This window comes from Ambystoma mexicanum, chromosome 9 (assembly GCF_040938575.1).
Source record: "Ambystoma mexicanum isolate Mex_15411 chromosome 9, UKY_AmexF1_1, whole genome shotgun sequence".
Taxonomy (NCBI): Eukaryota; Metazoa; Chordata; class Amphibia; order Caudata; family Ambystomatidae; genus Ambystoma; species Ambystoma mexicanum.
In genome coordinates, this window is record NC_090931.1 from 967,695,598 (window position 1) to 967,711,093 (window position 15,496).

At 46.4% G+C, this 15,496-nt stretch overlaps 1 protein-coding gene across 1 annotated transcript in view; it reads left to right on the forward strand.

Annotated features, from left to right (window-relative positions):
- Window positions 1-15,496, forward strand: part of MYO3B (myosin IIIB) — a 3,387,754-nt gene that overhangs the window by 2,644,147 nt on the left and 728,111 nt on the right. The window contains exon 27 of the mRNA XM_069616181.1: window positions 9,801-9,963. Coding sequence (XP_069472282.1) covers window positions 9,801-9,963 — 163 coding nt within the window. The remainder of the gene's footprint in view (window positions 1-9,800; window positions 9,964-15,496) is intronic.

Consider the following 15,496-nt stretch of genomic DNA (forward strand, 5'->3'; position numbering starts at 1 on the left):
GAACAGGAGTCCTTCTCCCCACAGGGGGACACTCTCCCGGTGAGGTCTCGCTTGACTTCGACCCCTAGGGAGGGTGTTTGCGGAGTGGGCTCACCTCCCTAGCCTCACAGAGAGGGTCTCCCCTTGGGGAGAAGGGATGAATTACCCTCAATTTGTCACAACCCACACAGGACACATTCCTACCACATACATATTGGGCATACATGCATATGCTAACACACTCTGATGCCGTACACATATACAACACACACTTATATGACATATACTCATATACTAGATGCCATACTCTGCAGAAAAACACCACTTCTCCAGCATTGGATCTTTCATGGATTCACATGCTGTGAATATTCCACGTCGTGAGCCTGGGAACCTCGGTCATTTTTTACTTAGCGTTTTCCTATGGAAACCTTTGACACTTCAGTGTCCTATCAATGTCCTTTTTGGGCGCGTTAGCCACCACCAATAGGACGTAGGGTATAAATAGCCCCGCTGCCGCGGCTTCCCTTCAGATTTCAACCATCTCCAAAGTGTTGGGATTACCTTATGCTCGTTGCAATTTCTGCACTTGGTGCGATTGGTGACGATGTCTTCAGGAAAATCGTTGTTCCGGCCCTGTGTGACTTGCTGGCTGCGGAAAGTGTATGAGGGAGACAGGCATATGGACTGCCTTTATTGCCGCTACCCCCATCATTCGACCGAATCTTATGAGATCTGTAAGGGGTTCTCATAAAAGACGCTTAAGGACCGAAATCGGCAAATGGTGTGTTGGCTGCACAAAGGTACCTACCCTTCCTTGGAGGTGGGGTCGGTGCGTAGCTTGGCATCAGAGAGGCCAGCCCAAGCGGCGGATCATCGCCGGTCAGCATCGGCTGCCTCCGGCTAAAAGGCCCCGGCCTATCCCAGTGGTCGGTGAGAGTGGTCGCCCCTCTTCAAGTAAACAACTGTCAAAAGGGAAGTCTTCTTCCAAGCATGGTCGATTGGACCAGTCACGAGGGTCTGGAAGTAGGCCTCAGAAGGAGTCTCAGGTGAAGGCCAAGAAAGACTCTTCGTCGAGATGCTCCTCTTCAGGGGACCATCACAAGTCCTCCTCCAGTAGAGAGCCGTCAAAACATCGGTCCAGTGGGGCCAAGCAGGCGGGATCGCCTGAAATATCTACGCCGCAGGCTGCGGTTCCTACTACGTCGTCATCGATGGGAGTCCCGTCGTCGACAATCCTGTTGTCAACTCTGATACCGTCATCGACGGTGATGTCTATGGCTCTGGTAGGAGAAAGAAACCCGATACTGTCGTCGTCTAGCAACTTGCTACTGACAAGGGAGTTGTGGCAGGCTTCTGCTTTTGACTCTCGTCTACCAGACACTATTCTACAGCAAGAGACTGCATCGGAAGCGGAGGACGATGGGGATCCAGTGGTGGATCCGTCGGCCCTGGGCTTGCAGTGTGTTGGTCTGGCGACATCGATGGGTGTGGGGGCTGGTCCAACCAGCTACCCTTTGGTGAACCCGCTGGCGATGCTATCGCTCCAGGTGCTGTCCACGTTACAATCTCTATTGGGCCAACTGGATTCGAGATTACCTCCTCTGAACGTAGCTCTGGTGGGGCCTACCGACGACGCTGCAGGTGTTCCTCCACGTTCGACGGCTTCGACTGAATTGCCATTACCCCTACAGGTGCCCAAAGATCACCCACGTTCCCACCCTGAGGAGGGTGACTGCCGGATTCTGAATCGGACAGTGTGCCTAGGGAGACCATGTCCGCTGGCTAGTCGTCGCCGTCGAGAGACCCGGCGTGGGATTCGGACGTTGAAATGGGACCACCTCATAGTCCGGCGCAGCATCCCCCCCCCCCGATGATGTGGGGGCGTTTCATGCAATGATGGCTAAAGCATGTGCAGAGTTTGGGTTGGCTCCTGAGGAGGAGCGGAAGGAGCGCTTCCTGTTTGACCACATGGGCAAGAGACAAAGATCGATGTTCTCCGTGCCTATCCTGGACCACGTGTGGCAGGAAGGCCTACGCACGATGCAACACCCCTTTTCGGAACCAGCTATCAAAGGGAGGCTGGAGAAAAAGTTTAAGGCCCCGGACTCGGCACCGAAGTGCTTGGTTTCACAGCCAACTCCTGAGTCAGTGGTTTCAGCGGCGGCTAGCTGAAAAGCCAGGAGACAGCACTAATGTACCACCCCTCCCGATAACATTGCCAGGAGACAGAGACAGGATGCCTTCGGTAAAAAGGTTTTGACTGTGGGAGCGACGACGGTGAAGGAGGACAATTCTCTAGCGATCATGGCTTGCTACGATCGTGAGATATGGCATTGGTTGGCTCCTCTGCTGGAACATCTACCAGAGGAACATCGTAAAGCTGCTATGATTTTGGTACGCGAAGGGGAGGAGGCTTTCAATCATAGTATTAACATTGCCATTGACTTGGCAGAATCTGTTTTTAAACAGATCAACAACGGCGTAATACTGCGTCGACAGGCTTGGCTTAAGTGCACAGAGTTTCACCCGGAGGTGCACTATAAAGTTCTGGACATGCCATGCAAGGGGGAGCAGTTGTTTGGGGAGAAAATCAATGAGGCCCTTATGGTATGTAAGAGGACTCTGAGACAGCCAAGTCGTTAGGAGCCTTGCAGAGTAGGCGCTCATTTCGTGCCTTCCGTCCCTTCCGTGGGGCTTCGGGAAATGCCCGATTTGCTTCCCCCAGAGACCGGGGCTATGGGTGATCAGGTTACTCCTCTCAGGGGTATAGGAGGTCGGTGCAGTCGACGCAAAAAAGTCGAGATTTTCAGGGATCCAGGAAAAGTTGGCCAGGCCTCTTCCTCCAAAGGGAGGCAGGCTAAGCCGCAGCAATGACTATCATGGGGAAAGTCTGCTGGGGGGCAGGGTGGCACTACACGTTGACGAGTGATGCAAGATCATGACAGACCGTTGGGTATTGGACACGGTGCGCATGGGCCACTCCCTGGAGTTCAAGTGTTCCCTAGCCCCATTCCTCCACTGTATGCCATACAAATCCACCTTTACATTCTTCGACAAGAGGTGGTACTTATGCTGCAGAAAGGAGCTATAGAATTGGTTCCTGTAGCCGAGAAAGGCCAGGGGGTTTATTCACGGTACTTTGTGGTGAAGAAGCCCAATGGCAAGTGGCGGCCCATACTGTATCTTCGGGCGTTGAACAAGACTCTGTAACGCCTGAAGTTCAAGATGCTCACGCTTCAGGATGTCATTCGGTCTGTACAACAGGGCGAGTATCTGGCCTCGTTGGATCTACAGGACGTATATTTCCATATACTTATGCGTCGACGGCACCGCGAATTCCTGCGGTTTGTCGTGGGAGAAGATCACTACCAGTTTTGAGTGCTTCCGTTCGGATTAATGTCGTCCCCCAGGACTTTTACAAAATGTTTGGCCCCGGTGGCAGCATGGATCCGACGGGAAGGTCATCATGTTTACCCATATCTGGACGACTGGCTGGTATGCGGTTCATATCCAGGGGATGCGCAGGAAAGTCTCGACGCTACCATGCAGCTGTTGCAATGGCTAGGCTTCGCCGTGAACTTCGAGAAGTCCTTTCTGTCGCCTTCCAAGGACTTGGTTTTTCTGGGGGCACAGTTTCAGACTCAGCTTGGACTTGTGGGTGAGAGGGTTTGGAAGCTCAAGCAAAAAGCAGCAGAGTGGAAGATCAGTACAAGGGTGTCGGTCCGAACCTACATGTCAATACTGGGGGCCATGGCGTCCTACATCCCTCTGGTGAGAAACTGTCGTCTCTTCTTGAGGCCAGTACAGGAATTCCTCACCGACTTATGGACTCCACGCCTGCAGAGCGGTCTTTGCATTCACTGGATGTGAAGATGGCTTTCAAGTTTTATTTGAATCGTGCGCAGGACTTCAGATTGTCTAAGCAGCTGTTTGTAGCTTATGGACCTTCCGTCTGCTATCTCATTCTGCCACGCAAAAGCGGGGAAGCCTTTGCAGAAGATCCCGAGGGCACACTCGACGAGGGCTACAGCTTCGTTGCCGGCATTAAGGTCGGGGGTTCCGCTGGTGGACATCTGCCAAGCGGCCTCCTGGGCGGTGCCACATACCTTTACTCGACATTACTGTCTGGAGAGGCAGCATGGTGAGGATGTGCAGGAGGGACAGGCGGTCTTGCAACGCCTCTTTCAATAAGGTAAGCCCCGCAGCTTCAGGGTATTTGTTTTGAACTTGATCACTGTATTGGTTTCTTGTCTCATGTATGTGATTCTGTTTCTATATTGGTTTGCATTTGCACTCCGCCATGCATGATGGATACTGCTATGTAATCTATTCACAGCATGTGAATCCATGAAAGATCCAATGCTGGAGAAGGGAGTAGTTTCTTACCTGTAACTCGATTTCTCCAGCGTTGGTATCTTTCATGGATTCACATGCGCCCTTCATCTACCCCTGCATGCAAACCGGAATTGGGTTGCCTCCACTTTGGAGGTTAAAATCTGAAGGGAAGCCACGGGGGCGGGGCTATTTATACCCTACGTCCTGTTGGTGGTGGCTAAAGCGCCCAAAAAGGACGCTGGTAGGACTCCGAAGTGTCAAAGTTTTCCATAGGAAAACGCTAAGTAAAAAATGACCGAGGTTCCCAGCCTGACGACGGGGAATATTCACAACATGTGAATCCATGAAAGATACCAATGCTGGAGAAATGGAGTTACAGGTAAGAAACTACTCCCTTCAATAAAATTTGAAAAAACTACCTTTTAAAGAAAGAGTTAAGGTTTCTTACAATATAGGTAGATTATATCAATACCATAGTTCAAGTGAGTGTTCTGGTTGGATTTTGTAGTGGTATGGAGTGAGTATTTATACTTCAAGATTCATGGTTGAATTTGTTAATGTTAAAGGTTTTTATACCATGCACAGGTGCCACGTGCATGATCTCTCAGTGCTCTGGTGGCTCTGTGAAAGTAAGGTGAGGGGAGGGCTAAAGGTTATTGGGACGAGCAGGAAAAGAGCAAGGGAGCTGTGATGTGCTGTTTACAGCTTCAGTTCGGGTAGTACTTTCACTAAGCCCGGGTGCGAGATTTGTGAGGCATCTGTCATGTGGTGTTGGGCAAGGTTGTGTGTGCTATGTCTTGTGGTTGCAGTGTTGTGAAGTATGTGCGGTTTGCTGTGCTGAAGAGTTCTGGTGGTCTGTAGTGCTGTATGTGAGAGGTGTGTTCAGAGGGTTGTGTGTTAGTATCAGTAGTACCAACCTATCCTCCATTTGCCCTTTCTAGTTGTATCATTGATGTCGCCTCTGTGGCGATGTGTTCCTGTGCTGCATTGCTAGTCCTTTGGCTGCCTTAACCTGGATCACCAGCTCTATTTCTGTCTGGGTGCTGGTTCTCTGCCCCAAGGGGTATCAGTGTCAGGCAGGCGGTTTTTGAATTGGGTTTCCTACGGATCTTATGTTTCTGGTAGGGGTGGGCTTGGTGCAATTGTCTAGTTTCCTCTTGTTTGCAGTTGCTCATGGCATGCCTGGTGGTGAGACTCCCTTCTCCATTTCCCTTCCTGGATTTCCCTGGGCCTTCTTCCCAGGCTCTGGAGATTCTTGCTTATCACCTTCTCTTTGCCCTGATGTTCTCTGTTTGGGTCGGCATTGGGCAGGAGTTGGGGTGCTTCTCTTTGGTCTGAACCCTAACTTGTATTTTCCTGATTGCTTCTCCTTTTTCCTGTGCTTGCTTAGTTGCCCGGTGTGCGGGCGTCATTATGTCGGTTTTGTTGTGCTCGGAGTTGAACAGCCAGGTTTTTGGCAATTTCCTGAATCTTGTATGGTCCTCGATGGTTCGTATTTCCCTGGGGAGGGAGTTCCATAGATCCAAGGCTAAGCATGAGAATGCTGAACCACCACGCTTTTTCTTTGTGTATCGTTTGGGTTCAAGGCGGACATCGTTGTACGATCTTAGGGTTCTGGCTGGTTTGTAGATAGAGAATTTCTTATGGATACATTCTTCTCCTTGGCTGCCTACTGCCCCGTGCAATATGCACAAGGTTTTGAAAGAGATTCTCTTTTTGACTGGGAGTCTGTAGCATCCTGAGAGCGGGTGTGATTTGGTCTCTTCTGCTGAGTTTGAGAAGAAGTCTGGCTGCTCTGTTTTGCATTTGTTGTAGTTTCCTCAGCAGGCATTCTGGCATTCCGAGGTATATGCTCTTAGCATAATCAATCCTGGACATAATGAGGGATATGATGGCTAGTGTTTTGTGCATGAAGGAGAGGAATGGTAAGATTCTATTGATTGTTTATAGGAACAAGAAGCATTTTTGGATTATTGCATTGACTAGGGGTTCAAGTGTTAACTCTGTTGTCTAAGATGATTCCAAGTTTTTTTTACCACTTTGGATGGTGTTGTTGGGTTTCCTTTTTCTGTCGGCCATGACATGTGTTGGTTGTTTCCTCTGTCTTCCTGTGTAATAATGATTTCAGGTTTGTCTGGGTTGATTTTGAGTTTGGTAGTGTTCATCCATTGGTAGAGCTCCTTGAGACACTCTCCTAGGGGTGCGTTCTCTTCATGTATGTCACTGAATTTGAAGATGATTTGTATCATCTGCATAATTGTAGCATGTTAGTCTGTGTCTTTTGATGAGGTTATTGATATTGATATTTATATTGATAATTTATTTCTATTTTTATTCCTCTGCATTGTCCATAAGGATTTCTGGGGCCTGGGTCCAAAATACCTTCAGCTATCCCTCAGCAAATGCCTCCCCTCTTTGAGCTTATCGCTCCTCTGCCTCCAACTTGAGGAGAACCATCTCCGGTTCCAGAAGCACCTCAAGACCTTCCTCTTTGCTTCTTCCTTCATCTCCCCTCTCCCCTGCTGATCTGTTCTCTCTCGGCACCATGCTCCTGGCCACCTTCTGTCCTCCGGGCAGGGACGTCATTTGGGGGTCGCCAGGGGTCGCAACTGCGACCTCTGTGGTGTCCCTTGCGACCTCTGTGGTGTCCCTTGCGACCTCTACTAAAAAAAAAAAAAAACTTTTTTTTTTTTTTTTTTTTTTTTTTAAAGTTATGCAAGCTCCTGGGCTGTGGCTCTTTACTTCTGGGGTGGCTGGCTTTCTTGTTCAGGCCCCTTAAAAAAAAAGACTTGAGGCACTCCTGTTCTTATTTTTCTTCTAACACTTTCAGCACTGACCCTAAATAAGAAAGAATAGGAATACCAAATAATGTGTCTTTCTGGAATTCTATACAGTAATTGCTGGCCTCATTAAATGTTTATTTCAGGCACACTTCAGGGGGTGAGTCACTGATTTAGTCTGTTCTTAAACGCCTCACTAAGCCTAAGCCGTTCATCCTTCTGAGGTCGATAAATGAGTACCAACACAGGTTGGGTGATCTTGGGTGTATATTTTTTCTATATAAAGCGCTTAATGATGTGTTATTATATAGCACTTACGCTTATCATTTGGTCATGGACGTCTGCTTGCATACACAGTCATTTGGTAATACGGGCCAATAAACACTGAACTTAATGATACATATGGCGATCCATTCTTGTATGAATGTACATCATATAGTGATATCATAACTATATTTTTCATAGTGTACAATGCTATGTGATGCCACTTCCTGTTTTGTCAACGGGTGAAATGTCGTGTTCCATCGCTACCCGCTATATCACTTTGGGGCGGGGTCTAATGACATCACTTCCTGTGATGTCATCAGGGGGTCAAGGGTCGGGTGATGTCACTTCCGCTACCCCTGGCATTTTGGTGAAATGACGTCCCTGCCTCCGGGCCCAGGTACCTGCTCACCCTGCCACCCTCCTACACTGCCTCTGTGCCACCCCTTGCACTGGGGTCTGTATCTGTACCCATAGAGTCCCCCTTGTTTCCCTGCACTTAACAGACCTACCTTGTCTGCCACTTTAAACCCAGCACTTGCCACTTGTTGGCTGCACTACGATTGTTTGTTGCCTTTATTATTTATTAATTTTATTTATTATTATTTATGTTTCTCCTCTGCACTCACCCTAAGTTACTAGGGGAATCCAGACGTGGACCCCTTGCTCACTATTCTTAGAGAGGCACAGCTCCTCCCTACTGATGAGGTCCAACCAGACCGAAACACGTGTCTGGGGATGCTGTTGGTACTCTTGTTCAGAGGAGAATTGCCTAGCATTTCGGTGCTGGACTGCCCCAGGGCAGGACAAAGACTGATATGTTTGGGATATTTCTTCTCTGTGAAAGATAGTGAGCTAAAGACTCTGGGTAAGTCTCTCGCAACCAGGACTAATGTCTGGCAGAGGGACTCCCAGGACCCCCCTTGTTAATTCTCATCTGCACTCTCCATTTCTCCCCCCTTCCATGCACTTTTCTGCTCCCCCTCTCCCATGCACTTGCACGTTCTCAATGTCACTGGGACAAGCAAGATCGTTGTTTGGTTCTCCCCTGTTCCCCTTCCCTTGCCTTGTCGCGGTCTGAAACACTTGTGTATGAGCGCGATACAAATAAAATATCAATATCAATATTAACTAGAAGCATGGCACAACTACAAGAAAGGTATGGGAGGAAAGGCAGCAAAGCAATCATGAACATGATCCTGCACATCAATGTGGACATATGACCAACACTGAGCCCTACGTCAGAAGAACAGTTGATTGTTGTAGCTACCTGAAGGTAATCAGGAGACAAAATGGGTATGTAAGAGAAAGAGAGACAGGATCTGGTGGGATAATCACTCTGTCCCATTAACAGAATGCTGAATGTCCGTTGTATTTGCTAGGAACAATCAACATTTTATGGTATAGCACGGATCCTCCTTGTTATGTAATTTCAAACCTGTGTTAGCACCACTGCCAAAGCATGTGCAGCAGGCGTATAGTAGAATTTATGGCACACCCTTCCCATTGTTGGTCAATCTAAACCATTGCTTTTTTAAACGTTAGATCCTGATACAAATGTATAGATGTTAAATCGAATTACTACCTGGCGTTGGTCAATGAGCTTGTAAAGAGCAAGCTCATTGGCCCTCGCCCGGGCCTTACCCGCCCGACAAGGCACGGTGCGCTGCCACGTCCCAGAGTTATTTCCGCAAGTGGCCTCCATGGAAAGGGAGAAGGGACTATGGCCCTCATTAGGACCCTGGCGGAGTGGGTTTCCGCCAGCGCTAATCGCGGCAGACCCGTCCGCCGTACTACGAGTTCCCTTAGCGCCATGGAGGTTTTCTCCGCCTGGTTTTGCCGGGCGGAGAAAACCATGGCGCTAAGGGACCTCGTTGTTAATTACGCCGCCGTACTTTACGGCGGCGTAATTAACTCCTTCCCCACTCCCATTATACCCTATGGGGCAAGAATGGGAATGGGGAAGGGTAAAATGGGGATTGGGGATTTACTGCTCCGCCAAGGTCGGCATGGGGTGGTAAATCCGCCAACCCCCATGGCGCTATCGACGGCTTTCCGCCGTGCTTCACGGTGCATTTAGCACCGCGAAATCCGCCAGGGTCGTAATGAGGGCCTATGTGTAGACCCTTCTCCCGGAACCCTAGCAGCCATTTGTTTTGCTTTTTTTTCTCGTTAAGAAACAGTCGCAGCGCCGTTTCTCGAGTCAAGAAAAATTGCAATTAGTGCCCCGATACGACGTGCCGGGCTACTAATGGCAATATGACCCTCAGAGGGGGACCATTGCCGGTCGCCCAGGCTTCTAACTCTGGCCCCCCTCTTCGGGTCATATTGCCTAATAATTAATTTCTAAGAAATCTTTCTGGATTATTAAACTATGTAAAGCAAAGTTATTGCAATAATGCTTGAAACCCTGCGTCAAAATGTACTATTGTTTCATTGCAGGTCTTTTTGAAGTATTACCACATCGAGCAGTTGAACCTATTGCTGCGAGAAGTCATAGGCAGGGTAGTGGTTATGCAGGCCTACACCAAGGGCTGGCTGGGAGCAAGGCGATACAGGAGAATCAAGGAGAAAAGAGGCCACAGTGCCGTTGTCATTCAGTCAGGTAAAAGGTTGCATCTTTCCTCCATTGAGCTACTGTCCTATTGGGTTACAAGCTCTTGCATGTTGTAATTGATGAACATTTTTCATTCACAATTATGCCTTGGCAATTCAAATAAATTGAAGCTTTAGCAATTGTTTAGTCAAATAATTACCATACTTATATGAAATGGGTTAATTGTATAATGTATAATAGTGTTTTGATATATTGGATGAAGTACCCCTAGCTGTGCACTGTTAGGATGTTGCAGGTCCATGAGCAGTTAGCTCACTGAGGTCCCAGCTGACTTGTAACATTCTTGGGGGAATTGTATTCATTATAATACAATGCTAGCACTTATACCACTTTCAAACTCTTTTTGTCATTTTCTTTTCACAATTTGTTTTATTGTATACACCGTACTGTCTCCGTTTAATAGTTTCCATACTGTTCTGATCATATTTCCTTGCTGTGCCTAAATTTTGATGTGGTTTATTTAGTCTTTTTAATTCCTTTATTTGTTACCCTTATTTGCCTCTCTTTTTTTCTTTTTTTAATAAAAACGTTCATTGCCACCATTGCATTACAAATTCAATGCCTGGCAATATTCAAACATGATCACAAAAGCATGCATCTATTAAACATTGTTATGACCATGAAGCCTTATAACTCCCCACTTCTCACCTGACTTTAGCTGCACTGCCACTCCACTGCTATCCTTGAAATCTATACTTCTGCCCAGTATCGCCCATCGTTATTAGGGACATTAGACTGGCTTCTTATGGCATTGCCAATGCCCAACACCTCAGTATATACACCTCTTCAAATTCTACCCTGATCCCTAGAGTGTAAAACTACTTCAAGGTATCTGTTCCAAGCCTTGCTGGTTATCCATAGCCCCGTAAACCTTACCTCTCCTCCTTCGATATTTATCCAGACCTAGAGATCACCCCACTGCTCTCTTAATCAGAAACAGTCTGAAAGGCTGCCATATGTCCATAGAGAATTGTTTATTGCATTAGGTGTGCGCTGAACAGACTTCTTGTGTCAGGATCCACTCGGTGTAGGATAGGCCACCCTTCCCCATCCACTGCTGGGCTCTGCAGTGCTTGGCCAGGAGTATTGCCAGTCTTAGAAACTTGCTGGCTGGCCTAGTGAGTTTAGAAAACACTGCACGTAAAATCGACATAGTGGCTAAAGGAATAGTGATCCCAAGGACCTCTTATACATCCGTTAACACTGCCTCCCTAAACCCCAAGGTGGTTGGACACTCCCAAATAAGGTGTAAGAAAACCACTTTGGAGCAATTACTATTCTGGCATTGTGGGTTATAGGTCGGGTCATACTTGACTTCTGGTGGAGCGAGCGAGTGAGTATCTTATAGATCAGTTGTCACCTGGCATTCAGGACTTCCTACCTCGTGTGCTGACACACCTTTTCCATTCCTTCTGGGTATGGCACCCCCAAATCGTGCAACCATCCCTTCTTAGATGCGATGTGGGCCCCTTCTCTGGTTGCATGGAACCATTTATAGATAGTGGTAATTACCCCCACAGCAGTATCCTGCCAGCAATATACATGTGTCATGAGAAGGGTTTCTCTCTGTGACTCCTGATGTGCGCCCTATCTTTTGACCATTGTCCCCTTAACTTGCGCATATTCGAGAGTTGTCCTCGTGGACTGACCCATATATCTTTATATGTAAGCCAGTTCCTGAAAGGTCTCTTCCAAGTGTTTAACACCTACTACATGTATCTGCCCGGCCTGATACCAAGCCTGTACTGCTGTTCCCAAGCTCCTTGACAACAGCAAGGATTGAAACGGTGCTATAACAGCGATAACTCTCTGGCATTATCCCATGTTCCTTCATCTACACTTTCCTGGTAGTCCCAGTTGGCGATTCGTTCACCAGCATGGAACTTTCCAGAAATGCCACCGTAATTGCTGGAGTGTCCAGCTTCATTTGTGCCAGTTCCACCTAGACGTGTACGGTCACCTCAGTAGAATCCGGCCAGGGAACAACATGTTTGCAAACGGGCTACTAAAGAGAATATGTGCGTAGATCTTGCGTTTGCAGCCCCCACGGTCTGTCCTTATTCATTACTATTGTCTTATATTTTACCTTCATTTTTCCATTCCTTTTTTACCGAGCCCCTTACACCTTCCCTGTCCAGAGGCGTAGACAGGGTAGGTCCTGAGCGGGTAAGGCACCGCTGTGTGGACCTTTACAGATATTAATGTCACTGCGGTGGGCCCAACTACATTAGCTTTAGACCCCACATGTTAGACACTATGCCTCTCCTTCCTCCCTTCAAAGAGAATTTCCACCAGTGTAAAAAAACAAACGGCCGCAGCCAAGTATCAACTCCCATAATCAATCGGCGAGAACTGACAGATGCTGGCTACTTCATCTCTTAAGGGGCACTATAACTCTCTGCTGAGTTATGACAGTAATATGTTACTATATTCATATGGTATTACACATTTATTTTGGATAAACTGCATAGCTACAGTCAGTATTTTATTATTTCAAGTGACGTGATGACATACTTACTTGTTATATATGGGATAAAGTACCCGTTCCATGACCAAAGAGAGGAATCGGGCCGTAGCCCGAGTTTCTTTATAAGGTCACAGATCTCTAAGTCGATTTTCTGGATCCCTGTAACATACAGCAGGGGCCATATGTTTCCTTGCAGTGCACAGCCGCACCATCGTAGCATTTTGCATTTAATCCATTGCTTTCTCCGATGCAAGAGATCTTACATTTGATACCTATATGATAACTATAGAATCTGTTCCGTTGTAGTGGGTTGAAAGTAAACATCTTAAACAGTTTAATGAAGTGATTTTTGTAAATAAGTGACAACAAGCAGATACATTCTTGCTCGCCCATCAATCCCCCCAATAGATACTACCATAAGCAGCTCCTTTAATGGCTGTAAAGTGGCAAAGCTAATTAAGCAATAAGCCCCTCGCAGGGGGGCATTACCACTTCAGGTAATGCCCCAGGGGCCATAGTTAACGAAGACCCCGGGGCATTACCAGGGCCGGACCTGGCCAAGAAATAGGCCGGTCACCCAAAAAAAAGTGGCCCACCCCGTGCCTCAAAAATGCCGCCACCCCTCGCCTCATGACCCTTGATCTCTGATGACATCACCGGAAGTGATGTGATTTGACCCCACCCCAAAGTGACATCCTGGGAAGCGATGAAACACGACCTTTCACCCCTCAACAAAACAGGAAGTGTCATCAAATATCATTGGTTCCTAAGTACACTAAATTACTGAGAATCCAACCAGATGTCCAAGGCCAAATGATAATGTTATTGTATAGCACTTACGCTTAAGCTCTTTTTTATTGAACAAATATTACACTGGCCAGTAAGACCGGGGTACTAAAAGCATTTTCTTTTCTGTTCCGAAATGCTCCAGCGTTTCGGAACAAAAAAGAAAATGTAAAGAAAATGGCCGTCAGGGAAGAGAAAACAAAGTCTGTTTTCCCTTTCGATGGCGGCCATTAAAAATAAGTGAAAAAAGTAAACAAGCAAAATGTTTAGTCCCTTCTTCCTTTCCATGTTGGCCATTCTAAATATAGAAAAAAAGTATGTAAAAAAATGTCTGTCATAAAAAGAAGCGAAGGGACTACGTGTAGTCCCTTCTTCCTTTCCATGACGGTCCTTTGCAGGTCGCGAGTGAACGCGCTGGGGACAGAAAGGTTCCCAGCGCGTCCACTCCCAAAATGGACAGAAATAAGGTAAGTGGGGTTGGGAGGGCGGGGAGGGAATTCTTTGTATGGCAGCGGGGGATGGAAAGACTTACCTGATTCCCCGGCGAGGGGAGATGGCGGCCGCCAGCCCTGAGGAGGCTTAGGGTGGTGGGATTACCATCTGGTAATACCTGTGTTCTGAGCCTCTGCATTGGCTGGGGGGGCCCCCACCTCTCCCTCGCCGGGTACTAATTTAGAATAAAGAATTTGGAAAAGCTAGTCATGGCTTCAATTAAGTGTTCCAGTGGCATTTCGAATTGTCAGGCAAAGCAGACATTGTGATGTCACAATTGAACTGTAATAAGTTATTAGAGTTTGGTAATGATGTCATGTTCTTATTATAGAGCTTAATAGAGCATAATAAGGTCACAAACAGACTGGACTAATACAATGATATAGCACACCCTACCGTACATTATAAGGATATTGCAAGTCACCGGGGAGATCTGTGACCAAATAGAGGAATGAGACTGAAGGCCCAGTTCCTTTACAAATTAACAGAACTCTGAGGTGACTTGCAAATTCTTTTTACTTATGGTAGGGGGTATTTTATCTTTAGAATACATGGCTGAATACTGTCGTTCCCGTTAATACATTGCCTTTTGCTTAATGTAATGTAGGAAATCTTCCATTTGCTGATCATATAATTCATGTAGAATCTGTTTGGATTTTAAAAAGCTAATATGCAGCTCTAAATGTGTTGCAGAAAAATAGTTTAAACATGTTTAATAAAATGGATTGAAAAAACTTCCTCATGTTGTACTTAAGTACATACAGCAAGCATCGTGTAATCTACTTCAGCAGTGCACACATTAAACATTGTGCCATAAACAGTTCCTTGGCAATTAATCGCTGTAAAGTGTCACAGAAAACTATTTAACAAAGAAGGAATTTGAAAAGCTTTTACCTGCTTTAATTATGTGCTGCAGTGACAGCTGGACATCTGACCTTTGCTGGCACAAGCAGCAGGTATCATGACCTTACGACTGAAACGTAATAACTGATTACGGAGCAGTTGTTGTGATGTAATTTTCATCACAACTAGCACGTAATTAGAACATTATTTCCAGAGTTTTGTATGGATATTGCAGACTGCCATGCATTATATAGGGGATAATGTTCACCCTATCATACATTATAAGGGTATTGCAAGTTAGTGGGGAGATCTTGGAAAAAGGCCATGTTCTTTTATGTTGTAGCACTCAAAGTGTCTTGCTATATCCTTTTTATGTATGGTAGAAGGTAGTTTATTCCTTAAAATACTTGGCCACACACGGCCATCTCCCTTAATACGTAGCCTCTTGCTTACTCCAAAGTAAGAAATCTTTTAGTTGCTAGTACATATAATCAATATAGGATCTGTTTGAATTATAAAAGCTAATAGACAGCTTCTAATGTGTTGCAGAAAGATAGTTTAACCAGTTTAATAACAAAGAATGTAAAAGCAGTTTGTGCTTTCAAATAAAGAATGAGTAGATAGATACTTGCTCTCGTGTTTGTGTCCAGCAGTGCACACAACAAGCATACTTCCAGAAACAGCTCCTTATCCATGGATGGCTGCAGAATCTCACGAACAGCTATTTTTCAAGAAAGAAATTTGAAAAGCTGGAATTGGATTTAATTAGGTTCTGCAGTGACAGCTGGAATTCTGACCTGTGCTGGCTCAAGCAGTAGGCATTGTGACGTCACAACTGAAGCATATCATCTGATTACAGAACAGTAATGATGTTTTCTTATTACGGGTCAATAGTGGTGCCACCACTAGCCTGCAATAAGGCCATTATTTACA